The 26,444-nt window shown below is 41.8% G+C and overlaps 1 protein-coding gene across 3 annotated transcripts; it reads right to left on the bottom strand.

Annotated features, from left to right (window-relative positions):
* Positions 1-269: 269 nt before the first annotated feature.
* On the bottom strand, positions 270-20,796 carry PROCR (protein C receptor). 3 transcript variants are annotated; one of them, XM_082430366.1, is made up of 4 exons: positions 20,080-20,796; positions 17,638-17,889; positions 16,966-17,244; positions 270-3,660 (listed from the first exon to the last, which is right to left on the bottom strand). In XM_082430366.1, exons 1-4 carry the CDS (start codon positions 20,156-20,158, stop codon positions 3,620-3,622), a joined length of 651 nt encoding a protein of 216 aa, XP_082286492.1. In that variant the 5' UTR covers positions 20,159-20,796; the 3' UTR covers positions 270-3,619. The 3 variants fall into 3 exon arrangements, with proteins under 3 accessions (XP_082286492.1, XP_082286493.1, XP_082286491.1); XM_082430367.1 differs by lacking the exon at positions 270-3,660 and adding an exon at positions 8,328-8,603 and having other exon boundaries at positions 20,080-20,795; XM_082430365.1 differs by lacking the exon at positions 270-3,660 and adding an exon at positions 16,203-16,712 and having other exon boundaries at positions 20,080-20,793.
* Positions 20,797-26,444: the final 5,648 nt, after the last annotated feature.

Here is a 26,444-nt window from a genome sequence, read left to right on the forward strand (position 1 = left end):
CCTTTTTACTAGGCTCTCCATTAAGTAATCAGTAAAATATTCCTGCATTGTAGAGTTGGATCTATTTTGGGGGGGAATATGTAGAAGTCTTGAGTCTGGTGAGTGTGGAGCCAGGCTGAGGCTGCTCATGAGAGGGCTGTCATATGCAGGTCCACATACACCAGTCCTTCAGCCAGACGAGGGGAGATCAGAGGAAACAGAGTTTTGGATTCTGTGGAAATGAGTTTTGGATTCTGTGAAAATGAGTTTTGGATTCTGTGAAAATGAGTTTTGGATACTGGAAATGAGAATAGTAACATCTGCCAGGAAATGAGAATAATAACATCTGCTAGGAAATGAAGATAATACCTGCCCTTCTTTCCTAATAAACTTTTTTGCCAGATCAACAAAAATTTCAACAAGATAATAGAATAAAAATATTTCTGTAATGATAAAATTGTATATAAAAGGGATTATTATTATTAAAGTTAGTGGAAGACTGGATGAAATAACTTTCTTTCTCAAAAATTGTCCATTTATTTATTCATCTAGTCATTTGTTGTCTATCTTCTAAATCCCTGGCACTCTTCTAGATCCCTGGCACTCTTCTAGATACTAAGGCTACAAAGATGAACAAGGGTTTTTATTTCCCTAGAGAAGGAACTGGTTAACTACTGCCTGTAGAATTAAGTATCACTTCTTAGCATTGCATTCTTTTTTTTTTTTTTTTAATTTGCCACACCATGCAGCATGTGGGATCTTTTTTTTTTTTTTTTAATTTTTATTTATTTATTTATTTTTGGCTGTGTTCTGTCTTCGTTGCTGCGTGCGGGCTTTCTCTAGTTGCGGTGAGCGGGGGCTACTCTTTGTTGCGGTGCATGGGCTTCTCTTTGCGGTGGCTTCTCTTGTTGCGGAGCACAGGCTCTAGGTGTGTGGGCTTCAGTAGTTGTGGCACGTGGGCTCAGTAGTTGTGGCTCACGAGCTGTAGAGCCCAGGCTCAGTAGTTGTGGTGCACGGGCTTAGCTGCTCTGTAGTATGTGGGATCTTCCAGGACCAGGGGTCGAACCCGTGTCCCCTGCATTGGCAGGCAGGTTCTTAACCACTGCACCACCGGGAAGCCCCCGTATGTGGGATCTTAGTTCCCCAACCAGGGAATCGAACCCTTGCCCCCTGCAGTGGAAGCATGGAGTCTTAACCACTGGACTGCCAGGGAAGTCCCCAGCATGGCATTCTTAATCTGGTACTGAAATGACCCATTTTATCTCCCATGACATTTCCTTATGTATACTCAGAGCAGCCACATGAGACCATTTATTATTCCTCAAACATACGGTTCTCTTTCACCCTGTTTGCCTTTATGCTTTTATGTCCATCCAGAATCCAGTCATTATTCATTCATCGAACAAACATGTACTGGACTCTTTCCTTGTGTTTTATGCTGGGACATGTCAGGAAATTTTTTTTGGCCGTGTAGGGTGTTTATTTGCAGCGTGCGGTCTCTTCACTGAGGCACACGGGCTTCTCTCTAGTTGTGGCTTGGGGTTTTTCCTATTTTCTAGTTATGACGCGTGGGCTCCAGAGAGCGTGGGGTCTGTAGTTTGCAGCACGTGGGGCTCTCTAGTTGAGGTGCACGTAAGCTCTGTAGTTGTGGCGCAGGGCTTAGTTGCCCCGCGGCATGTGGGATGTTAGTTCCCCAACCAGTGATCGAACCCGCGTGCCCTGCATTGCAGGACAGATTCTTTACCACTGGACCACCAGGGAAGTCCCAGGAACATGTTGATAAATAAGATATAAGCTTTGCCCTCAAAGATCTTAGCCTGGGAGGGGAGAAACATCTTTCCCCCCTTCACCTACTGAAATCCTTCTCTTCCTTCAAGGCCCAGGTGAATCTATGGCCTCTGTGTAGCTTTCCCAGACCCTTTCCCTCAGTACATGGCTTATAATTACTTTGTACCCTTTTCATTCCTATTGTGTGAAAATAAACTGTTTTGTGTGCCTCTCCTTCTAGACTATGAGCTCCTTTCAGGAATCATGTTTTACCCATTTCTGCATCCTGAGAGCAGTTAACACGATGCTTTACATCAGATAGGCCCCAGCAACAGTTGGTTGAATTGGAAGAAGAATAAGTTACAGAAACCTACACCTCAGACCTGGCAGGAGGCATAAAATCAAAACATACATTTTTTTGCATTTTGTTTTTATTTATATTTATTTATTATTATTTTATTTATTTATTTATTATTTTTAAATTAAAGTATAGTTGATTTACAATGCTGTGTTAGTTTCTGGTATACAGCAAAGTGATTCAGTTATAAATATATGTATATATGTATAATGGAAAAGCATATGAAAAAGAATATAAATATATATGTTCTTTTTCATATTCTTTTCTATTATATGTTATTACAAGATATTGAATATAGTTCCCTGGGCTATATGCTAGAACTTTGCTGTTTATCTATTTTATATATAGTAGTTTGTATCTGCTAAACCCTAACTCCTAATTTATCCCTCTCCCCCCCACCCCACCCCGCTTCCCCTTTGGTAACCATAGGTTTGTTTTCTATGTCTGTGAGTCTGTTTCTGTTTTGTAGATAAGTTCATTTGTGTCATATTTTAGATTCGACATATAAGTGATATCATGTGATATTTGTATTTCTCTGTCTGACTTACTTCACTTAGTATGATAATCTCTAGGTCTATCCATGTTGCTGCAAATGGCATTATTTCATTCTTTTTTTATGGCTGAGTAGTATTTGTGTATATATTACATCTTCCTTTTTTTATATAAATTTATTTATTTTATTTTATTTATTTTATTTTTGGCTGCGTTGGGTCTTCGTTGCTGCACGCGGGCTTTTCTCTGGTTACGACAAGTTGGGGCTACTCTTCTTGCGGTGCACGGGCTCTAGGCATGCGGGCTTCAGTAGTTGTGGTGCACGGGCTTAGTTGCTCCACGGCATGTGGGATCCTCCCAGACCAGGTCTCGGACCCGTGTCCCCTGCATTGGCAGGTGGATTCTTAACCACTGCACCACCAGCGAAGCCCTACCACATCTTCTTTATCCATTCATCTGTCAATGGACATTTAGCTTGCTTCCATGTCTTGGCTATTGTGAATAGTGCTGCTATGAATATTGGGGTGCATGTACCTTTTCGAGTTAGGTTTTCTCTGGATATATGCCCAGGAGTGGGATTGCTGGATCATATGGAATTCTATTTTTAGTTTTTTAAGGAACCTCCATACTGTTTTCCATAGTGGCTGCACCAATTTATACTCCCACCAACACTGTAGGAGGGTTCCCTTTTCTCCACACCCTCTCCAGCTTTTATTATTTGCAGACTTTTTAATGATGGCCGTTCTGCTGAGTGTGAGGTGATACATCATTGTAGCTTTGATTTGCATTTCTCTGATAATTATTAGCGAAGTTGAGCATCTTTTCACGTGCCCACTGGCCATCTGTATGTCTTCTTTGGAGAAATGTTTATTTAGAGTTTCTGCCCATTTTTTGATTGGGTTGTTTGTTATTTTGTTGTTATTGAGTTGTGTGAGCTGTTTGTATATTTTGGAAACTAAGCCCTTGTCAGTCATATATTTTGCAGATATTTTCTCCCAGTCTGTAAGTTGTCTTTTCGCTTGTTTATGGTTTCCTTTGCTGTCTTTTCATTTGTTTATGGTTTCCTAAGCAAAAACATAAGTTTGATTAGGTCCCATTTGTTTATTTTTACTTTTATTTCAGTTGCCTTGGGAGATTGACTTAAGAAAATGTTGCTACGACTTAGTTCAGAGAATGTTTGCCTATGTTGTCTTATAGAAGTTTTAAGGTGTCCTGTCTTATATTTAAGTGTTTAAGCCATTTTGAGTTTATTTTTGTGTATGGTGTGAAGGAGTATTCTAACTTCATTGATTTGCATGTGGCTGTCCAGCTTTCCCAACACCACTTACTGAAGAAACTGCCTTTTCTCCATTATATCTTCTTGCCTGCTTTGGCAAAGATTAATTGACCATAGGTGAGTGGGTTTATTTCTGGGCTCTCTATTCTGTTCCATTGATCCATAAAAACATACATATTGAACTGAATTAAAAGGATGGGGAAGACAGTAAGCCAAGCTACCCAGAAGGAGGCTTTTAGAATACGCTAGGGAGTCACTTGTTTAAATTTATTCCAGATTTGTTTACTTCTTGTGCAAACTCAAATTTGGCTTCCAGTAGTCTGGCTATTGGAGGTAGGCATAAGCCAAACATTCTGCAATTGTCCGGGAAGAAGAATGGGACTTCTAGAACTCTGACCTTTACCCAAAGGCCAGCTGTCTGGACTTAGGAACTTAGAATCCTAGTTATCAGAGCTGGAAAGTATCTTAGAAATTATAAGCTCCCTTTCGGAGGGGCACTGATTTAGCCAAGGTCACACAGCTATGAACAAATATTCACATGTGTAAGCATAGGCAATGAACCTTCCATTCACTCTCTACTCGGTGTAGAACCTTCTAGAAATGAGGATCATATCGTCTCCCTAGAAGGTCAGAGTTACTCATCCCACTGTTTTTCTGACGCTTTACCTCTCCTTCTTCGGAATGTGAATAAGAACTTTAAGAAAATCCCTGCAAGTAATCCCATTACTTCTACAGCTTATGACTCCCACCACCTCTCACAGCATGGTGTAGCAGCATTAGCTCAGGGTCAAAAGTCAGAAGTCCCAAGTTCTAGTGCTAGTTCCTATGCCAGATAACTGTGGAATTTTGGACAAGCTGCTTAGTCTCTCCCAGATTCAATTTTACCATCAGGTCAAGAATATATGATGTAGGGCTTCCCTGGTGGCGCAGTGGTTAAGAATCCGCCTGCCAATGCAGGGGACATGGGTTCGAGCCCTGATCCGGGAAGACCCCATATGCCGCAGAACTACTAAGCCCATGCACCACAACTACTGAGCCTGAGCTCTAGAGCCCGTGAGCCACAACTACTGAGCCTGTGAGCCACAACTACTGAAGCCCACGGGCCTAGAGCCTGTGCTCCGCAACAAGAGAAGCCCCGCAATGAGAAGCCTGCTCACCGCAACCAAGAGTAGCCCCCGCTCGTCACAACTAGAGAAAGCAACGAAGACCCAAAGCAGCCAAAAAAAAAAGAATATACGATATAACATTTTACAGTTCTGCCTCTTTATTCTCCCTGTGGACTCAGAGGAAGAGTGATCAGACTGTGGGTTGATAAAGCATAAAGAGAGGGAGGCTCAAGAGGGAGGGGCTCTGGGGACATGTGTATGCATATGGCTGATTCACTTTGGCGTACAGCAGAAACTAACACAGTATTGTGAAGCAATTACACTCCAATAAAGATCTATTATAAATAAATAAATATTGGAAAAAAAAAAGAGAATTAACTTCCCTAACCTCACTCTAGAGGCTCTTTTTTTTTTTTTAAATAATTGTTAACATTTTTTTGCTGACCTCTGACTTAAGCATCTATTGCTTTCTTTTTTCATATTCAAGTTTTTTTATTGGTACCGCTTTGTAACATCTTTGCAGGCATACCTTGGAGATATTGTGTGTTTGGTTCCAGACCACTGCAATAAAGTGAGTATCGCAATAAAGCCAGTTACACGACATTTTTGGTTTCTGAGTGCATATAAAAGTTATACTTACACTATACTGTAGTCTCGAAAGTGTACAATAGCATTATGACTAAAAAACAATGTACACACCTTAATTTTAAAAATACTTTCTTGTTAAAAAATGTTAACCATCCTCTGAGCCTTCAGCAAGCAGTAATCTTTTTGCTGGTGGAGGGTCTTGCCTTGATGCGATGGCTGCTGACTGATCAGGGTGGTGGTTGCTGAAGCTTGGGTGGCTGCGGCGATGTCTTAAAATAAGACAGCAGTGATGTCTGCCACATTCATTGACTCTTCCTTTCACGAATGATTTCTCTGTAGCAGGCAATGCTGTTTGATAGCATTTTACCCACAGTAGAACTTCTTTCCAAATCAGAGGCAGTCCTCTCAAACGCTGCCTCTGCTTTATCAACTAAGTTGATGTAATACTCTAAATCATTATCTTCAAAGCATCTTCACCAAGAGTAGATTTCATCTCAAGAAACTATTTTATTTGCTCATCTGTAAGAAGCAACTCCTCGTCTGGTCAAGTTTTATCATGAGATTGCAGCAATTCAGTCCCATCTTCAGGCTGCACTTCTAATTCAGGTTGTTTTGCTATTTCCACACCATATGCAGTTACTTTCTCTGCTGAAGTCTTGAACCCTTCAAAGTCACCCATGAGGGTTGGAATCAACTTCTTCCAAATTCCTGTTAGTGTTGCTTAACCCCTTTAATGTTCTTAATGGCATCTAGAATGGTAAATCCTTTCCAGAAGGTTTTTAACTGACTTTGCCCAGATCCATCAGAGAAATCACTACTATGGCAGCTATAGGCTTACGGAAAATATTACTTTTTTTAAAAAGTAAATTTATTTATTTATTTTTGGCTAAGTTGGGTCTTTGTTGTTGCGCGCAGGATTTCTCTAGTTGTGGAGAGCAGGGGCTACTCTTCGTTGTGGTGTGCGGGCTTCTCATTGCGGTGGCTTCTCTTGTTGCGGAGCACGGGCTCTAGGTGCGCAGGCTTCAGTAGTTGTGGCACGTGGGCTTCAGTAGTTGTGGCTTGTGGGCTCTAGAGCGCAGGCTCAGTAGTTGTGGTGCATGGGCTTAGTTGCTCCGCGGCATGTGGGATCTTCCCGGACCAGGGCTCGAACCCGTGTCCCTTGCATTGGCAGGCGTATTCTTAACCACTGCGCCACCAGGGAAGCCCCGAAAATATTTCTTAAATAAAGAAAGTTGAGGGCTTGCCTGGTGGCGTAGTGGTTAAGAATCCACCTGCCAATGCAGGGGACACGGGTTCGAGCCCTGGTCTGGGAAGATCCCACATGCCACGGAGCAACTAAGCTCGCGAGCCACAACTACTGAGCCCATGTGCCACAACTACTGAAGCCTGTGGGCCTAGAGTCCGTGCTCCGCAACAAGAGAAGCCACCGCAGTGAGAAACCTGCGCACCTCAACAAACAGTAGCCCCCGCTCGCAGCAACTAGAGAAAACCCGCGAGTAGCAATGAAGACCCAATGCAGCCAAAAATAAATAATAAATAAAATAAATACATAGATACATAAAATTCTAAAAAGAAGAAATAAATAAAGTTGAAAGTTGAAATGACTCCTTGATCCATGGACTACAGAATGGCTGTTGTGTCAGCAGGCATGAAAATAACATTAATCTCAATTAAAAAAAGAAAGAAAGTGTCAACAAGCAGAGTATATTAAAAAAAATGACATTAATCTCACTGTCCATCTCCATCAGAGCTCTTGGGTGACCAGGTGCATTAATGAGCAGTAATATTTTGAGAGGAATCCTTTTTTTTTTCCTGAGCAATAGGTCTTAACAGTGGGCTTAAAATATACAGTAAACCCTGTTGTAAACAGATGTGCTGTCATCCAGGCTTTGTTGTTCTATTTATAGAGCACAGGCAGAGTAGGTTTAGCATAATTCATAAGGGCCCTTGGATTTTCAGGATGGTAAATGACCATGGCTTCGATTTAAAATTACCAGGTGCATTAGGCCCCAACGAGAGTCAGCCTGTCTTTTGAAGCTTTAAAGCCAAGCATTGACTTCTCCTCTCTAGCTATGAGAGCCCTAGACGGCATCTTCCAATATAAGGTTGTATCACCTACATGGAAAATCTGTTGTTTAGTGTAGCCACCTTCATTAATTATCTTAGCTACATCTTCTGGATAACTTGCTGCAGCTTCTACATCAGCACTGGTAGCTTTACTTGCACTTTTATGTTGCAGAGATGGCTTCTCTCCTCAACCTCATGAACTAACATTTGCTAGCTTCAAACTTTTCTTCTGTAGTTCCTCACCTCCCTCAGCCTTCATAGAATTGAAGAGAGTTAGGGCTTTACTCTGGATGAGGCTTTGGCTCAAGGCAACGTTGTGGCTGGTCTGATCATCTCTCCAGAATAAACTTTCTCCATATCAGCAATAAGGCTGTTTCACTTCCTTATCATTCATGTGCTACTGGAGTAGTGCTTTTAATTTCCTTCAAGAACTTTTCCTTTGTATTCACAACTTAGCTAACTGTTTGGTACAAGAGGTCTAGCTCTCAGCCTATTTTGGCTTTCAATATGCTTTCCTCACTAAGCTTAATAATTTCTAGTTTTTGATTTAAAGTGAGAGGCATGCAACTTTTCCTTTTGCTTGAACACTTAGAAGCCATTGTAGGATTATTATTGGCCTAATTTCAATGTTGTTGTGTCTCAGGGAATAGGGAGGCCCAAGGAGAGGGTGTGAGACAGAGGAACAGTCAGTTGGTGGAGCAGTCAGAACACACACAACATTTAATAAGTTCGCCATCTTATATAACACAGTTCATGGAGCCCCCAAACAATTACAGTAGTAACATCAAAGATCACTGATCACAGATCACCAGAATAGATGTAATAATAATGAAAAAGTTGAAATACTGTGAGAAGTACCAAAATGAGACACAGAGACAGGAGGTAAGCAAACGCCGTTGGAAAAATGGCTCTGATAGACTTGCTCAATGCAGGGTTGCCACAAACCTTCAGTTTGTAAAAACTGCAATATCTGTGAGGTGCAATAAAGCAAAATACAATAAAACAAGGTACACCTGTATTGAGATATAATTCACATACCATAAAATTCATCCATTTAAAGTATGCAGTTCAATGTTTTAACTATAATGGAATTCATCCATTTAAAGTATGCAGTTCAATGTTTTAACTATATAGTTAAACTATATATTTAACTAAATATATATATAACTATATATATTTAACTATATTAACTATATTAAAGTATGCAGTTCAATGTTTAACTATGATGCATCCATCATCACAGTCTAAGTTTAGAATATTTTCATCACTCCCAAAATAACCCTGTGTCCTTTAGCAGTCACTTTCTGTCACCACCTCCTCCTCCCAGCACTAGGCACCACTAATCTACTTTCTATATCTATGGATTTCCTATTCTGGACATTTCATGTAAATGGAATCATACAAGATGTGGTTCTTTGTGACTGGCTTCTTTCATTTATTGTAATGTTTTAAAGGCTCATTCATGTTGTAGCATGTATCAATGCTTCATTCATTTTTATGCTTGCAGAGTATTCTATTGTAGAAATATACCACAATTTGTTTATCCATTCATCAATTGATAGGTATTTGGATTGTTTCCACCCTTTGGCTGTTATGAATAGCGCTGCTATGAACATTCATGTACAAGTATCTGTGTAGACATGTTTTCAGTTCTCTTGAGTACATAACAGGAATGGAATTGCTGAGTCAATTGGTAAATCTGCGTTTAACTTTTTGGGAACTGTCAAATGTTTTCCGAAGTGGCTGTACCATTTTACATTTCCACCAGCAATATCTTAGGGTTCCACTTTCTCCACGACCTCACCAACACTTGTTTATTGTCTGTCGTTTTTAATTTTAGCCATTTTTGATGGTGTGAAATGGTATCTCATTATAGTCTTGATTTACATTTCCTTAATGACTAATGGTGTTGAGCCTCTTTTCATGTGCTTTTGACTACTGGTATATATTCTTTAATAAATGCCTATTCAAATCCTTTGCCTATTTTTAAATTGGGTTATCTGTCTTTTTATTTTTGTGTTGTAAGAGCTTTTTATATATTCTCAATACTAGATCCTTATGAGATATATGATTTACAAATATGTTCTTCTATTCTGTGGGACATGTTTCCACTTTGATAGTGTCCTGTGAAGCACCAAAGTATTTTATTTTGAAGAATTGCAATTTATCTATTTTTTTTCTTTTGTTGCTTATACTTTTTTATCATATCTAAGAAACCATTGCCTAATCTAAGGGCAGTATTTGCACTTGTGTTTTCTTCTAAGAGTTTAATGACTTTAGATCTTATATTTAGTACTTTGATCCATTTTGAGTTAATTTGTGTTTAGAGCGTGAGGTTGGGATCCCAACTTCATTCTTTTGCACGTTGATATACAGTTGTCCCAGCACCATTTGTTGAAAAAATTATTCCTTCTCGATTGAATTACTTTAGCAAATTGTAGGAAATCAATTGACCACAACATAAGGGTTTATTTCTGGAGTCTCAGTCTTTTTCCACTGATCTATATATCTCTTGTTATGCCAGTAAAACACTGTGTTGATGATTGTAGCTTTGTAGTCAGTTTTTAAGTCAAGAAGTGTGAGTCCTCAACTTTTTTTTCAAGATATTTTTGGGAGCTATTTTGGGTCCCTTGCACTTCCATATGAATTTTAATAGGGACTGCATTGAATCTGTAGATTAGTTTGGGTAGTATTGCTGCCTTAACATATTAAGTCTCTGACCAAGGAATGCAGGATTTGTTAATTTATCTAGGCCTTCTTTAATTTCTTTCAATAAGGATTTGTAGTTTTCAGTGTGTAGATCTTATGCTCCTTTTGTTAAATTTATTCTTAAGTATTTTATTCTTTTTCATGCTATTATAAATAGATTTCTCTTCTTAATTTCATTATTGGATTGTTTATTGCTAGTGCATAGAGATACAAATGTTTTTTTATCAATATTTTATTTTATTTTTTTAAAATATTATTTTATTTTATATTGGGGTATATTTGATTTACAATGTTGTGTTAGTTTCGGGTGTACAGAAAAATGATTTAGTTATACATACACATATATCTATTCTTTTTCAGATTCTTTTCCCTACAATTGGTTTTTATATATTGATCTTGTATCCTGCAACATTGCTAAACTTGTTTATTAGCTCTAATTGTTTTTTTTAGTACATTCTGTAGGATTTTCCATATATAAAATCATGTCATTTCTGAATTGATATACTTTTACTTCTTCCCTTCTAATACAGGTGCCTTTTATCTTGCCTGATTTTACTCTTGCCTGATTGCTCAGGCTAGAACCTCAAGTACAATGTTGAAAAAAAAGTAGGTAGAGCAGAAATTCTTGTCTTGTTTCTGATTTTAGGGAAAAGGTTAAGTATGGTGTTAGCTGTGGGTTTTTCTGTAGATAACATTTATCAGGTTGAATAAGTTCCCTTCTGTTTCTAGTTTGTTGAGTGTTTTTATCATACAGGGTATTGGATTATAACAAATGCTTTTTCTGTGTCTATTGAGATGATCAGGTTGATTTTGTCCTTTATTTTATTGATATGGTGTATTACACTGACTGATTTTCATATACTGAGCCAATTTTGCATCCCTGGGATAAACCTCCCTTGTTCACGGTATATCATCCTTTTTATATGTTGTTGGATTCAATTTGTTAGAATTTGTTGAGGATTTTCGTGTCTATAAGATATTTGTAGTTGTCTTATAATCTATCTATATGGTTTTGGTCTCAAAGTAATACTGGCCTCATAGAATGACCTGGAGATTGTTCCCTTTTCTGTTTTTTGGAAGAGTTTATCAAGGATTAATGTTAATTTTTCTTTAAATGTGGTGGACTTCACCAGTGAATTAATTTGGGCCTGGGCTTTTCTTTATGGGACGTTTAAAATTACTAATTCAACATCTTTACTTGTTATAAGTCTATTTAGATTTTCTATTTCTTCTTAGTCTGTGTTAATTGTTTGTGTTTTTCTAGGAATTTGTCAGTTTCATCAACGTTGTCTGGTTTGTTGGCATACAGTTGTTTGTAGTATTCCTTATAATCATTTTTATTTCTGTAATGATATTTGTAATTTGATCTTCTCTCTTTTTTTCGTGATAAGTCTAGCTAAAGTTTTGTCAAATTTGTTTATCTTTTCAAAAATCAACTTTTCATTTTGTTGATTTTCTTTATTGTTTTTTTAGTCTCTATTTCACTTATCTGCTCTAATTCTTATTACTTCCATTCTCCTGCTTGATTTAGGTTTAGGTTGCTCCTCTTTTTCTAGCTTCTTTAGGTGGAAGGTTAGGTTATTGATTTGAGATATTTCTTCTTTTTTAATATAGGCACTTAAACCTATACATTTCCCCCATCTCTAATTAATCTAGCTACATCTCATAGGTTTTCATATGTTGAGTTTTTGTTTTCACTCACCTCAAACTATTTTCTAGCTTACCTCATAATTTTTTTGACCCATTTTAAAATTTAGGAATGTGTTGTTTACATGCAAATTTGTGAATTTTCCAAATTTCCTTTTATTGTTGATTTCTAATTTAATTCCACTGTGGTCAGAGAACATGCCTTTAATGACTTTCTTTTTAAAATATTGAGACTTGTTTCATGGCGTAACACATGATCTGTCCTTGAAAATTGTCCATGTGTGCTTGAGAAGAATGTATATTCTGCTGTTGTTAGATGGAGTATCCTATAGATGCGTCTAGTTGGTTTATAGTGTTGTTCAAGTCTTCTGTGTCATTATTGATTTTCTGCCATTATTAAAAATGGAGTATTGAACTCTGTAACTATTATTGTTGAATAGGAGTTTGCCAGGGAGAGAAAAGAATATGGCATGAAATGGCATGACCAGAAAGGACAAGGTATGTTGGAGAAAACAAAGGTGGTTTGGAGGGGCTAGAAGGTAGGTTGAGAGAGAGGAAGGGTACTATAGACTGAATGTTTGTGCTCACCTCCCCAGTTCATCTGTTGAAACCTAATCCCCAATGTGATGATATTTGGAGGTGGGGCCTTTGGGAGGTGATTAGGTTATGAGGGTAGAACACTCACGAATGGGATAAGTACCCTTAAAAAAGAGACCCTGGAGAGCTCCCTCCCCCCTTCCACCTTATGAGGACACTGAGAAGATGGCCACCTGTGAACCAAGAAGTGGGCCCTCATCAGACACCGAATATGCCAGCATCTCGATCTTGGACTTCCTAGCTTCCAGAACTGTGAGAAATAAATGCTTGTTGTTTAAGCCACCCAGTCTGAACAGACTAAGACAGAAAGGTTGAAGACGAAGCCAGAGAAAAGATAGGTTGGTGCTGGATTGTGGATGGTCTTCAACTCCATACTAAGGAGTTTAAATTTTATCCTATAGACTATAGAAGAACTAAAGAATTCTGAGCAGAAGACTAGCATGTTTTAGAAAAAACATTCTGAGGGCAACTTTTTGAGGGGACTAAAAGAGAGTAAGCTCTGATTCTAATAGTCTAAGTTAGAGTTGGTGAAGGTCTGAAATACCGCGGTTCCAGCATTGATGAAATGGGGTGATGTAATATCTCAGAGCCTGAGTACATCTGACCCACTCTCCAAGATTTCACTCTTTTCCAGGCTGACTTCTTCCCACATTCTCCTTTCCCTTTTGCTCCCTAACTTGGGAGAAGGCCTAGTCTAGACTTTTAAAAAAATTTTTTAATTAATTTATTTATTTGGTTGCGCCGGGTTTAGTTGCAGCAGGCGGGCTCCTTAGTTGTAGCTTGTGGGCTCCTTAGTTGTGGCATGCGAACTCTTAGTTGTGTCATGCGTGTGGGATCTAGTTCTCTGACCAGGGATTGAACCCAAGCCCCATGCATTGGGAGCATGGAGTCTTAACCACTGCGCCACCAGGGAAGTACCAGGCCTAGTCTAGTCTTGATCTGAACAGTGTCAAGGCCAGGTCCTTAAGCTTGGGGTCGATGGGTCTCAGTCTATCTGAAGCCCCTTTTTTACAAAGTAGCTGAGGACTTCCCTGGTGGTCCAGTGGTTAAGACTCCGCACTTCCACTGCAGGGGGCGCAGTTCCATCCCTGGTCAGGGAAATAAGATCCCACATGCAGCAGGGCACAGCCAAAAGAAAAACGCAATGCAGCTGAAAGGGGAAAGGAGACTTCAGCAGTTTTCTATCCAACCAGCTTTGATAATTCCTCAGGTTTTTACCACCTAAAAAACACACTCTTTCACCAGGCTTTAGAGGTCCAGAACAATGAAACCCCAGCCTGCTTTCCAGTCTCATTTTCCACCATTCTTCTCTATTCTCCAGCCCCACTGGGCTGGTTATCCTTCCTAAAATTTACTCTGCTTTTTTCTAACTCTAAGCCATTATTTAAGCTATTCTATCTATGTTTCCTATCTGTGCATGGTCATATCTTACCCATCCACAAATCCCACCCCTTCCCCCTCAGATTCCTCTGATTCCCTTAGTTTTAGAAAGACTAGAAAAAGCATAAATTCTAGAACATGAAGGCATGGGTTTGAATTCAAAGAAGCTAAAGATACTTAAAGTTTCCCTCCCCACCACCTCCTTATAACTATGGCAAAGGCAACATGATATAGGTCTGGCCATTTGAATGCTTCCACCAGGACCTTGAATCTTGAACAAATAGTGTAAGACACAAGGGACAGGGTAGTATTCATTTAAGATGGCACCATGCAGTGGTGATGAAGGTAGTGGTTTCAGCTGTGGTATCCTTAACTAGACCATTCCTGTGCTGTGACTTTGTCATCCCTGGTTCTATTTTCTGAGCTTGATTAGCTGGCCTTCCCCCAAACTCTGAGGATTACTTGATAGCCTTCCGATATATTTATTTCCCCCTTAAGTTGGCAGAATTGATTTCTATTGCTTGCAGCTAAGAATCTTGGCATACCTTTGAGGTAAGGTTTTGGGGAGAAGGGGAAAGCAGGAGTCTTTCACTTTTCTCTTTGTAAACCTCTGTGTTGCTACTGTTGTTGTATTATTTCTGTCATTTAAAAATATGCTTTTAAAATTGGTAAATCTAAAGCACAGTTGGGTGAAGAGAAGTGGTAGGGAAAAAAATTTGAAAAGTAAGTTGGGGCCAGATTTTACAAGGCCTTGACAGTCATTTTGCAGATTCTGAATTTAGCTCAATAAATATGGGAAATTTGAAAAACAGAACAATGACATGCTCAGAACTATATATTTTTATTGCCATGTAGAGGATTAGAGAAATTAGAGACCAGGAGAAAAATGAGGAAGAGCTATTGCCATGGTCCAGTCAAAAGATTGATAGACTTTCTCAATTTGGAGACAGAGAGAGAGATTGTCAATCACAGGTTGGGCCTTCTGGAAGCAGATGCCAAGACAGGGTTTGAGGTGCAAGATATTAACTAGGGGGAGGAAGCAGGATTGAATAGAGGAAGAAATCAGACTGTAGTGTAGATCCAACAGAGACCCAGCCAACCTGGTGAGGAGCTCTGGAATGAACACAGCTCATCAGAAATACAGTGGGTCAGAGTAAATAAAGGGAGTAAATAAAGGTTAACAGTGAGGTCTCTACATTGATATGATTTGATGGTAATTCTGTTTAACTGAGACTAAACAGAAGAGGGAGACCAGGTTTGGGGAGACAGATATGGAATTTCATTTTGAACATGTTGACTCTGAAATGTCTGCAAAATATTAAGGTACAGATGATTTTCAAGAAGCAATGCAAATGGGGGGGTCTGGAGGTCAGCAGCAAGGACTATATTTATTGAGTATATATATATTACCTTATATATATTATCTCATTTAATACTCATAATGCCTCTATGAGATAGGTATTGTTTTTATTATACCCTTTTTGTATATTTTATTATACCTTTTGTTTATGAAGAAACTAAGACTTGAAGAAGTTAAATGCCTGGCTCATAGAGGTAAAACTCGAGCCTGTCTTATGACAAAACACACGCTCTCAAAGACACCACGACATTGTCTCCCCATGGAAACCACCACATAGAGACAGTATTTGAAGTCATGGAAGTTAGTAGGTCACCAGAAAGGGTACAGTTTAAAGGGGAACAAAAGGAGCCAAAAAAAGGAATTCTAAGGAAGTCAATATTTCAAAGGTGAATTGGGGAAGATGACATAGGCAAAGGGATTGACTGAGCAGCCAGAACAGTTTTTAAAGATGAGAAGTATGCTATCTCAGAAGTTGGGGTAAAAAGAGAGTCCTAGTCCATAAAGTGAAATGTTGCAGATATCATGGAAGATGAAGGTTTCACAATTAGAGGTCATTGATGATCTTAGAGCAGTTTACAGAGAAGTCAGATTGCAGTGGGTTGAAGAGAGAGTGAGAGGGGAGGAAGCAGAAGCAAAGGATATAGGCTACTTTCCCCAAAGTTTTGCAAAGTAGAGGAAATAATAATGGTGTATACATAAGCAAGGAATTTTATTAATGTTATTATTAATTGATTAATTAATAATTCCTTGCTCCCATATTACTTCGATTGCACACTTCCATCATTTCTCTGGTTATTTCTACCTCTATTGTATAATACCAGTGTCCCTTCCCAAGTCTAACATACCCGGAAGCACTGAATGTTGGTTGTTTGGGTTGTGGATGACTTGTTTTATTTGGTTATGTGTTTTGAACGCCTCAGGTGATTCTGTCCTTGCAAGATGGGTGGGCCACAGACCACCTCTGTTGCCCCAACTCCATCATCTGTTTTCCACAAATATAGATAAGCATTCACTTCTCAGACCAATTCAGCAAAGGTGCCGGTTCTTAGGTTCTTAGCAAACCAACTACCCTGTCTACCTAGGCTCCTCCCCTCCCCTCCCTCAAACTCTTGGTGGGCGGATCTTAGAGAAGAAATGAGCTGCCACTCTAAATCTTCTGGAGTATAATGTCCCAGATAGAGAAACTGTACAGTTTTGCAGTGAGCTGAGATCTTCCTTTGCCAGCCCCCATCAGTCTAGCTCTTTTCCAGAGAGGGCTGGAGAGTAATTAACACCGCCGCCGTCCACCTGTGTACAAGAAGATGCCTACAGCCACTCCAGTGATGATGAAACAGCCCACCAGGATGCCCAGGACCAGCGAAGTGTAGGAGCGGCCTATTTGGCTTCCTGCAGAACATGCGGAGAGTTAGCTTGAAGAGCATACCCCCAAGGAGTCCATGGTTTGAGTCAAACCCCAAGGAATCCCTTCCCCAAAGGAAGGGGGGCGGGGAGGGCTAGTTCACTAATTTACGTAAGGTGTGTGTACTCTGTCCCAAACCGCCAGCCTTGGGCCCCCTGTTGCTCAAGGTATCCATCCTTCAGGTCCACGCATTTGCCTGGAACCACCCAACACACAGGACCCTCCCCGATCCCACCATACCTTTCGAGTTGTTCCCGGTGATGTGTTTCTGCACGTACTGCACACAGGTGACCTGCAGAAATTCCCGCAGTTCGTACCGAGTACGATTGTACTTGTTGAGCTGCTCCAGGGCGTAGGTGACCACACTGGAAGGTGCCTGAGGCCCTGCTGTCCATGAGGCTGTCTTCGGTTGGAAATTCATAAAGGAGCTCCCATTCACAGCCACTTCGAAGAAGACACAGTCTTTCAAGCCCTCAGGAGGCAGCTCACATCCCAGGAAGCAGCGAATGGTCAGAGGAACTGTAGATGTGGGATTCAGGGTCAGGGGGCTATGTGGAAGGGTGTCAGGTGTCGGGGCATGTCCGCCAGGGGGAGGTGAGCTTTCAGGGTGCAGGGTGGATCAGGGACAGGGCCTCTTTAACAGGGACTACCCCGAGGTCATGCCAGCAGGAAGAGGGCCTGACGGACAGTACAGTACGTCAGCTAGGACACCCACTCTTCTCCAGCCTCAATCTCCCACCCAGCAATCAGCAAAGGCAAAAAGACCACGCCCGGCAAGGACACCCATCCCAGAACTTGGCCCCGCCCGGTTCTTCCACAGACCCGGCCCCCAGTTATGTCCCGCCCATAGGCCACGCCCCCCACCTCAAGGGCCCACCCTCGCCAGCCCCCGCCCCTGCGTGCGTCACTCACAGGCCACGCCCCGCTCGTGGTGCACCACCTGCACCAGGCCCAGAAACTCCTGCAGGTAGCGATTCAGGCTGTTCTTTGTGAGAGCCCAGCTCTCGGGCTCCTGAAAGGGCTGCAGCTGTTGGATCGAGACGTTGTTGCCCGGGCCTTCCAGAACGTGCGTCAGGACTCCCCCCAGCGTCGCGTTGCCCCGGTGCCACACTTGAGAGGGGTTGCGGAAGTAGGAGACCTGGATCATGTGGAGGTACCGCGGGCCTGGGGGCAGGAGTCAGCGCGTCGGGCCCAGGCCGGCGTGGGAGGGGTCGGCGTGTAACCTGAGATAATAACCCCCCACCCAGAGGTCGGCCGCCCACCTTCTCGGCCCTTCCTAAACCATAAAGTGCCCTCCCACCCTTCCTTCCATTTGACGCTCTCAGGAACCCTGCCAGGAAGGCAGGTCAGGGGTTATTATCTTTGTTTTTACAGATGAGGATACTGAGGCTAGAAGTGCAGGAGCCACTTGCCCCAGGATAATCCAGACGGTCAGTGGAAGAGCCACTCTGGTCTGCTTTCTCTCTCTCACCCCTTCCTCCCCACCCCCCCATTTCCGGTTGGTTAACAAATCCTGACCTACAATGAAGTCCCAATTCCATCTCCTGTTCTCTATCTCCTCTGCCACTGTCCCACTTCAGGCCTCAGTGGTTCTCATCTGTCCTGGAGTAGTAACTTCCTTCCTCATCCCCCTCCACTCATCTTTCAGTCTCACCCCTTCTAATCTGCCCTCCACCTGGCCTAGAAATAAGATTATGTCCTTCTGCCTAAAAATCCTCCAGGGACACAGTCCCCTATCAACAACAACAATAGTAATAGCCATTAAGTGCTTATTATGACCTGGGCACTGTACTTTACATGCATCATTATCTTATTTGTGCCTTCCTTCCATTAACTTGATGTAGTAGCTACTATTATTAACCCCAGTGCATGTGGAAAACAGGTGAAAGTGGCATAGGTTAGCAGGCAGTCTGAGCCCAGCACTCTTAGCCCCTCAACTATACTGTCTCCCCATAGGATATCTGTCCATAGAATCAAGTCCAAAGTCTTTAGCCTGACATTCAAGGCTGCCGGAGACTGGGCCCCGCCTGCCTTTTTTGGCCTCTTCCCTGTGCTTAGATAGTACCTCAGAGTACTTAGAATCCGTCATGCCACCTTTCAGGTGACATGTGAATAGCATGCCGGGGTTGCTGTGCCTCCCGGCAAACTTCTGTTTATGCTTTAAGACCCAGCTCTGTTGCCCTCTCCTTGAAGAAGTTTTCCTAATGCTTCTCCTCTTTACCCTCCCAGACACAGTGGGTCAGTTTCAGCGATCCCGGATTCTGCATAACTGGCTCCAAACACACAGGCTTCCATTCCTCTAGGCTATGGAATCATGTCTGGTTATCTCTGCCTCCTACACCCACTGAGGGCCTGGCATGGAGTTGGTGCCCAGAGAATGTCTGAGGGGGGAATGCGTCTGGCGTTGTAAATCTCCGTGGGGGCATGTGTCTCGTCCACGTCTGCATCTGAGAAGTTGTGCTCTGTGTCTGCAGATGTGAACAAGTATTTCTGTGTGGGTCACCCCCAGACAAGGTTCTTAACTGCTTTGTGACCAGTCTCCTCCTTTGTAAAATGGAGATAATAATATCACCCACCTTGTAAAGATTTTGTGGGAGTGAAATGAGTCAATACACGTATTAAGCATAGTGAGCACTGATTGAATACTGGTTATTATTTGCTCCCTCTCTGAGGGGGAGACTGAAGCTACAGAGGCTGTGGGAGAGGGGAGACGAGGCCCCTGTGCAATTACGGTGCAAGGCAGTAACTCCCCTTCCCTGCTTAAATGGAGCCACTGTGGCAGCCTGATCCTTCACAAGTTCTCCCATCAACCACAGCTTGTCTCTCCCCTGGGTTTCCCCTCACCAGCTGCCCCCAGTCTTCCTCCACCTTCTCTAGTCTCCTCTTCTGCCTCACAGATCTCAGCCCCAGTCTTTCCCCAAGTCTCCCGTCAGTTCTCCCAGTGTCTCTCATTCCTTCCATCTCTCGTCTCATCCCTAAGTCTCTTCCCATCTTCCCTAAACTCACCTCCATCCACCATCACCCTCAGACCTCCCTCTCTAGACTTCGCCCCATCTTTCCTCTCTCCCCACGGCTAATTCTCTCACCCTTTCTACAAGCCCCTTTCCCATTTTTCCAGTCTTGTTTCCCCCTAGCCTCCTGCATCTCCCCCTTCCCAGGGGCTGAACTATGCTTCCTCACCTTGGCTTTGGGACGCGAACCAGTCCCCAGGGACCTGCCTGCCCCCTGGAGAGATCCAGCCGGCTGCAGACACAGACACTGTGGGATAAGCTCCCCTCTGGTCTTGCCTGTGTACCCAGACAGGCTGAGAGTCTCCAGAACCACCCCAGGGCACGAGATGTGCCCTCGACTCACCACCTGAGGCTTCCTGGCTGCAGAGGGCCCAGCGGGGCAGGAGCAGTAGTGGCAGCAGGGACAGCAGTGTTGTCAACATCCTGTAGCTGAGATTCTCGACCCCACTTGGGCTCTTGGCTCTGGCACGCTGGGGCCTCTGGCTGACTGCAGCCTAGGGGAAAAAGAAGTGAGGACTCTCTGGGAGGGGAGGAGACTGGACGGAGGAGGCTGGAAGGTGGCCAGGGCATGGGAGGAGAAAGAGGTCGGCAGGCTTATAAAGTATTATTCTTTCCCGGTCTCATTTCCTACTAGAGGGCGGGCCTCTCTCTTTCCCTCCCTCTGCCCTGCCCTGAATCACACTCTCCTGCCTGCAGAGACCTGCCTTTTCCCTTTTCCCTTTTCCCTGGGCCACTTCTGAGGAACAGGGAGCGGAAAAGGGGGAGAAGGGCCAGAGAGAAGTCCTGCCTTCGCTGAGTCAGGGGGTGGGGCATCAACTTAGAGCAGATTCTAGGATGTTGAGATCAGCATGTTCCTGATGGGGAAACTGAGGCCCAGAGAGATGTAAGGAATTAAAAAAAATAATAAAAGAATGACATAGAACAGTATAAAAATTTTCAGTGCATCACCCTTAATAAGGGTAAACATTATTTCATGAAATATTTGTTCAATTGTGTATGTGTGTGTGTTGGTTCTGTGTGTGTATATTTCTATGGTGGATATTGGGTAGCAGTGTAAAATTTATTTCTTACTCTAGGAAGCAAGTAGAAAAATTTGAAAGTCACTCTCCCAAACTATGTTAATCTATACTGTGGGATACTATGCAGTTGTTAAAAAAACCCTTTCTGCCCAATGCCCACTCTGTTTTCATCATATTACTTAGCACTACCTGAAATGATTTTACTTATTCATTTACATGTTTATTGTCTGAATGTCCCATCAGAATGTAAGCTCCATGAGGATAGAGGCTGTCCATCTTATTTGCTACTGTGCCTGGAACAGTGCACATCATAAATAATAGCATAATAAATAATAAATATCAGCTAATGGATGACTCAGTGAGATAGTGATTATATGCATAAATCACCAAGAGTAAGTTACAGAACATTATGTACAGTTTAGAACCATTTATGTGTCAGCCACGCACACAACAACTAAACAACCTATTTCTTTATGGGAGTAAAGGAATCTGGAAAGATGTACATCAAATATAGCAGTGGTTCATCTCCAGGGAGGAGCCTGAGATTAAGTGTGTGTGTGTGTGTGTGTGTGTGTGTGTGTGTGTGTGGTGTATGCGTTAGGGGTGACAATCTTGTGAAAGGCTTTCTCACTCTATTTTGTGAAGGATTTTATCACTCTATCTGTATTGTTTGAAAATTTTGCATCTAGAATGTGATCATATATCTCTTCTTGAATTAAAAATAGAAGTTTAAGTAACAGGTTGTGGTAGAAGACACATTATGAACTGATGTGTTGACATGAGACACTGATAAATGAAAAAAGGAACTGCAGAACGATTTATATAGTAAACGATACATATAGTAAAATTCCATCTATTTTTAGTTTAAAATTTTTACTTCTGTTCAAGTAATCCATATTTAATTCCATTCTTATATTTAAAAAAACTTTATGTGTGTATCTATGTATTTATATATGCATAGGGAAAATGCCTGGAAGGGTACCGTCAGTAGAGATCACCTCTGGGGAATGGGATTAGATAAAGGGCTGAGGGGGGACTTTAACTTTTTATTTTATATACTGTTTCTTGGAGGGAGAGTAGATGTCGTAGTAGAACTGGGGCAAACCCTAGGCACATACTAGACTCCCAGTCTCTGAGCTGAAAATATGCAAGAGCGTCCATACTCACCTCTCAGTTGTTATAAACCAGCATAGAAATAACAAAGTTTTTTCCAGCTCGTCAAAGTGGTCTAGTTAGAAGAAGAATGGGGGCCTTGTTTTCCTGGACTGGGACTCAGGAAAAGCAAAAGGACTTAAATCACTGCCAATTATATTGTCTTGCCTTTTGTAAAAAAATATTATGAAATAATTCATATTTGAAGAATTAATTCACGCTTGGATTTTATTACAAACATACAAGCCCCCACTACTCAGCATAAGAAATAAAATATTACCAATATAATTGCAGCCCCCTCTGTACTCCTACCCAACTGCATCTCTCTCCCCCGTGCCCCACCACCAAAGTAACCACTAATCAGAATTTGCTATTTTTTATAGCCTTACATTTCTGTATACTTACACAACATATGCATATATCCTTAAGTAATATATAGTGGTATTTTGCATAAGTTGAGCTTTATAGAAATAGTATTGACGTGCTCATATTTCTCTGCAGTTTGCTTTTTTTACCTGACATATTAATGATTCATTCATGTTGCCCTGTGTAGGTGCATTAATTTCCACTGCTCTGTAATATGCCATCTTATGACTATATCACAATTTATTTATCCATTCTCCTGTTGTTAGACATTACAGTCTTTTTTCCAGGTTTTTGCTGTTATAAACAGTGCTGGTATGAATGTTCTTATAAACATTTTTTTGTGCATGGGTGGGAGAGTTTTTGTAGGTGCAAACCTGAGAGTAGCATTGCTGAGTCATAGGGTATATGCATACCTTCAATTTTTCTAGATATTGCCAAACTGATTTACAAAAAGGTTGGGCCAATTTATACCCCAGCAGTGCGTGAGAGTTCCCTAGCTCTACCTCCTTGCTAGCCATTGACGTCAGATGGTTGGGTGTAAAATGGCACTTTGTTTTGGTTTTACTTTGCTTTATCTGATTCCTAGTGAGTTTGTGCATTTTTGCTTTGCGTTTTTTCTCCCTTGGGGGCTTAGAAGGGTACTTTGGGATGGAGGGTAATAAAGCATATGATTGAACCAATTTGGAATTGAGGGCTGTGAGTCTTTGATCTAAGCAGATAGGGCCTGGGTCACTGGGGTTAAAGTGGATCCACACCAATATGCACAGAGCTAATTACAGAGAGATCTTTCCCACCAAGCTAAGATCTGTCATGGACAGAAGTGGCAGCAGCAACAGCTATTTCCCAAGCACTCTCCTCACACACCAGTGCCCTGAAAATTAAATAGCAGAGACAACAATTATTATAGGTAACATTTATCGTGGCTAGGAACAGTGTTAAGCTCTTTACACAAATAATCTTTTATTATTATTACACAAATAATCTCTTTACACAAATAATCTCACATTATTCATATGCCAGCCCTACCAGGTGGGTTTCATTAACATCATTTTACTAATAAAGAAACTGGGACTTTGAGAGGGTAAGTGACTTACCTAAGGTCATATAGCAAAAGCTATAATCTGAACCCACATCTGTCTGATGCCAAAGTTTGTGAATTTAACCACCACATAGTATCTCAAAAATTTGAGGAGATAACTCTCCATCAGTATATTTTTGAACACATACTTCCAACATGCTTGAATATTTATGTTATGTATAATATAAAATGTGCCAAAAATTTATACTAAGTGCTAGACCTTTATGGCTTCCTCTGGGGCAGATAGCACCAGGCTATCTTGTCTCCATGTGACAGATTGGATAATTAAAGGACAGAAAGTGTAATTAACTTGCCCAAGGTCACAGAGTTGAGAAGTTCAGAGCAGAGATTGGAACTCAAAGAGGATGGATGTATGGGGTTGGGTACAGGGAGAACAAAGAGAGTATTGGGGCTGGGGAAGCTGGTAAGTGGGGGCAGCTTAAGGGGTGTCCCCATTCCCTTTCTAAAGCCAGGGGTGAGGGTTGGAGGCAGAGCCTCTGCTGCATCTGGCCTGGGTGGCTGAGGGGCAGAAAACCAGTGAGCAGAGTGGGCACAGGGCCAGCTGCTGGGATTTGACTGCGGCCTAAAGAATGAGGGTCCTGTTGAGTAAAGGAAGCAAGTGGTAGCATTTCCCACTGCAGAGCGCACGTGTGGGGGGTAGATAAGGGAGACAGGAAGCTGAGCAGGGGTCAGTGCCGGTGCAGCCCCAGTAGGTGAGGAGAGGCCCTGCCAGGGCCGTAGGAGCTGGGCTGAGCTGGGGACTGGCAGAGGGCCCTGCGGGACTTCACAGGACCAGCCCTCTCCCTCCCTGTTAGCTACTGAAGAGAGGCAGTTGAAGCAACCAGGCCCAACTCAGATAACAACAGATAACAGCAGAGTGTGGTCCCTTCAGAGATCACCTCCCCCTTAGGATGTGAAATAATAACAATAACATGTATTGAGAGCTTACAATGTGCTAAGCATGGTATTAAGTCAGCAGAGTACTTGTGTTTTATTCTCACTAGTGCCCTATGAAAAGTAGGAAGACATAGCCATTACTCCCGTTTTACAGTTGAGGACACAGAGGCATAGAACAGTGACTTGACCTGCTGGAAGACACCCAACTAGTAAAGACAGATCTCAAATCCAAGTGAGTTGTATCCCAAATATGTTTTCTTAACTATCAGGCCATCCTAAAGGAGTAAATGAGATGACTCATACAAAGTGCCAGAACACGGTACGTATTCAGTAGGTGGGAGAGATAAGAAAGGAACTTGGCTTTGGGGGCAGCAAACAGAACTGCAACAGGAAGAATGGAGGGCAGACATTAAGCAGGATTTCCTGAAGGAGAGGCAAAGGAATAAATATGAATCTTCCTCAAGATTTACCCCTGTACACACTCACACACCCCAACTTAGGAAACACGAAAAGAAGCCCCTAAAGTAGGATGATTCCAGCTCCTGCCTGCCTAGCAAGTGGTGGGAGCCTGGCATTCCTGGCTTGGTACCTGCTTATCTTTCCAGCCTTATCTTTCCACGTATTCCAGTCTCAGCCAAACCTGCTCCTTCTGGTTTCCTGAACACAGAGCACACAAATGTTATCTTTTCACTTTCTTTATCTTATCTTTAGATAAACAGAAATTCCTAATTTTAAGATGGTCAACTTTATCGTCTTTTCTGTTAGTTCATGCTATTTGTGCCTTGTTCGAGAAATCCTTCCCTACTCTGGGATCACGAAGATATTCTCCTGTTTATTTTCAAAAGCTTTATACTTTTGTCTTTCACCTTTAGGTGTATGGTGGGAAATAGAGGTCAAGATTAGTTTCCTTCTACCTCAACATAATAAAGGCCATATACGACAAGCCCACAGCAAACATCATTCTCAATGGTGAAAAACTGAAAGCATTTCCTCTAAGATCAGGAACAAGACAAAGATGTCCACTCTCACCACTATTATTCAGCATAGTTTTGGAAGTCCTAGCCGTGGCAATCAGGGAACAAAAAGAAATAAAAGGAATACAAATTGGAAAAGAAGAAGTAAAACTGTCACTGTTTGCAGCTGACATGATACCATACATAGACAATCCTAAAGATGCCACCAGAAAACTACTAGAGCTAATCAATGAATTTGGTAAAGTTGCAGGATACAAAATTAATGCACAGAAATCTCTTGCATTCCTATACGCTAACAACAAAAGATCAGAAAGAGAAATTAAGGAAACCCCCATTCACTACTGCAACAAAAAGAATAAAATACCTAGGAATAAACCTACCTAAGGAGGTAAAAGACCTATACTCAGAAAACTATAAAACACTGATGAAAGAAATCAAAGATGACACAAACAAATGGAGAGATATACCATGTTCTTGGATTGGAAGAATCAATATTGTGAAAATGACTGTATTACCCAAAGCAATCTATATATTCAGTTCAACCCCTATCAAATTACCAATGGCAGTTTTTACAGAGCTAGAACAAAAAAATCTTAAAATTTGTATGGAGACACAAAAGACCCTGAATAGCCAAAGCAATCTTTTTTTTTTTTTAATTTATTTATTTTATTTATTTATTTTTGGCTGGGTTGGATCTTTGTTGCTGCGTGCGGGCTTTCTCTAGTTGCGGTGAGCGGAGTCTACTCTTCGTTGCGGTGCACGGGCTTCTCACTGTGGTGGCTTCTCTTGTTGCAGAGCAGGGGCTCTAGGTGCGTGGGCTTCAGTAGTTGCGGCATGCAGCCTCTGTAGTTGTGGCGCACGGGCTTAGCTGCTCCGCGGCATGTGGGATCTTCCCAGACCAGGGATCGAACCCATGTGCACTGAATTGGCAGGCAGATTCTCAACCATTGCGCCACCAGGGAAGCCCAAGCCAAAGCAATCTTGAGGGAAAAAAAAGGAGCTGGAATCAGACTCCCTGACTTCAGGCTATACTACAAAGCTACAGTAATCAAGACAATATGGTACTGGCACAAAAACAGAAACATAGGTCAATGGAACAAGATAGAAAGCCCAGAGATAAACCCATACACCTTTGGTCAACTAATCTATGACAAAGGAGGCAAGGATATACAATGGAGAAAAGTCTCTTCAATAAGTGGTGCTGGGAAAACTGGACCACTAC

This window comes from Balaenoptera physalus, assembly GCF_965194825.1.
Source record: "Balaenoptera physalus genome assembly, chromosome: 16".
In the NCBI taxonomy this organism is placed as follows: Eukaryota; Metazoa; Chordata; class Mammalia; order Artiodactyla; family Balaenopteridae; genus Balaenoptera; species Balaenoptera physalus.

What these genes read in the sequence shown, in the direction of transcription:
- PROCR (XM_082430365.1), bottom strand. Translation starts at nt 20,158, where the DNA reads ATGTTGACAACACTGCTGTCCCTGCTGCCACTACTGCTCCTGCCCCGC. An exon ending in CAGCCAGGAAGCCTCAGGTG is followed by an intron (nt 17,890 to 20,079) that starts GTGAGTCGAGGG and finishes TCCTGCCCCCAG; the next exon opens with GCCCGCGGTACCTCCACATG. An exon ending in CCACGAGCGGGGCGTGGCCT is followed by an intron (nt 17,245 to 17,637) that starts GTGAGTGACGCA and finishes CCACATCTACAG; the next exon opens with TTCCTCTGACCATTCGCTGC.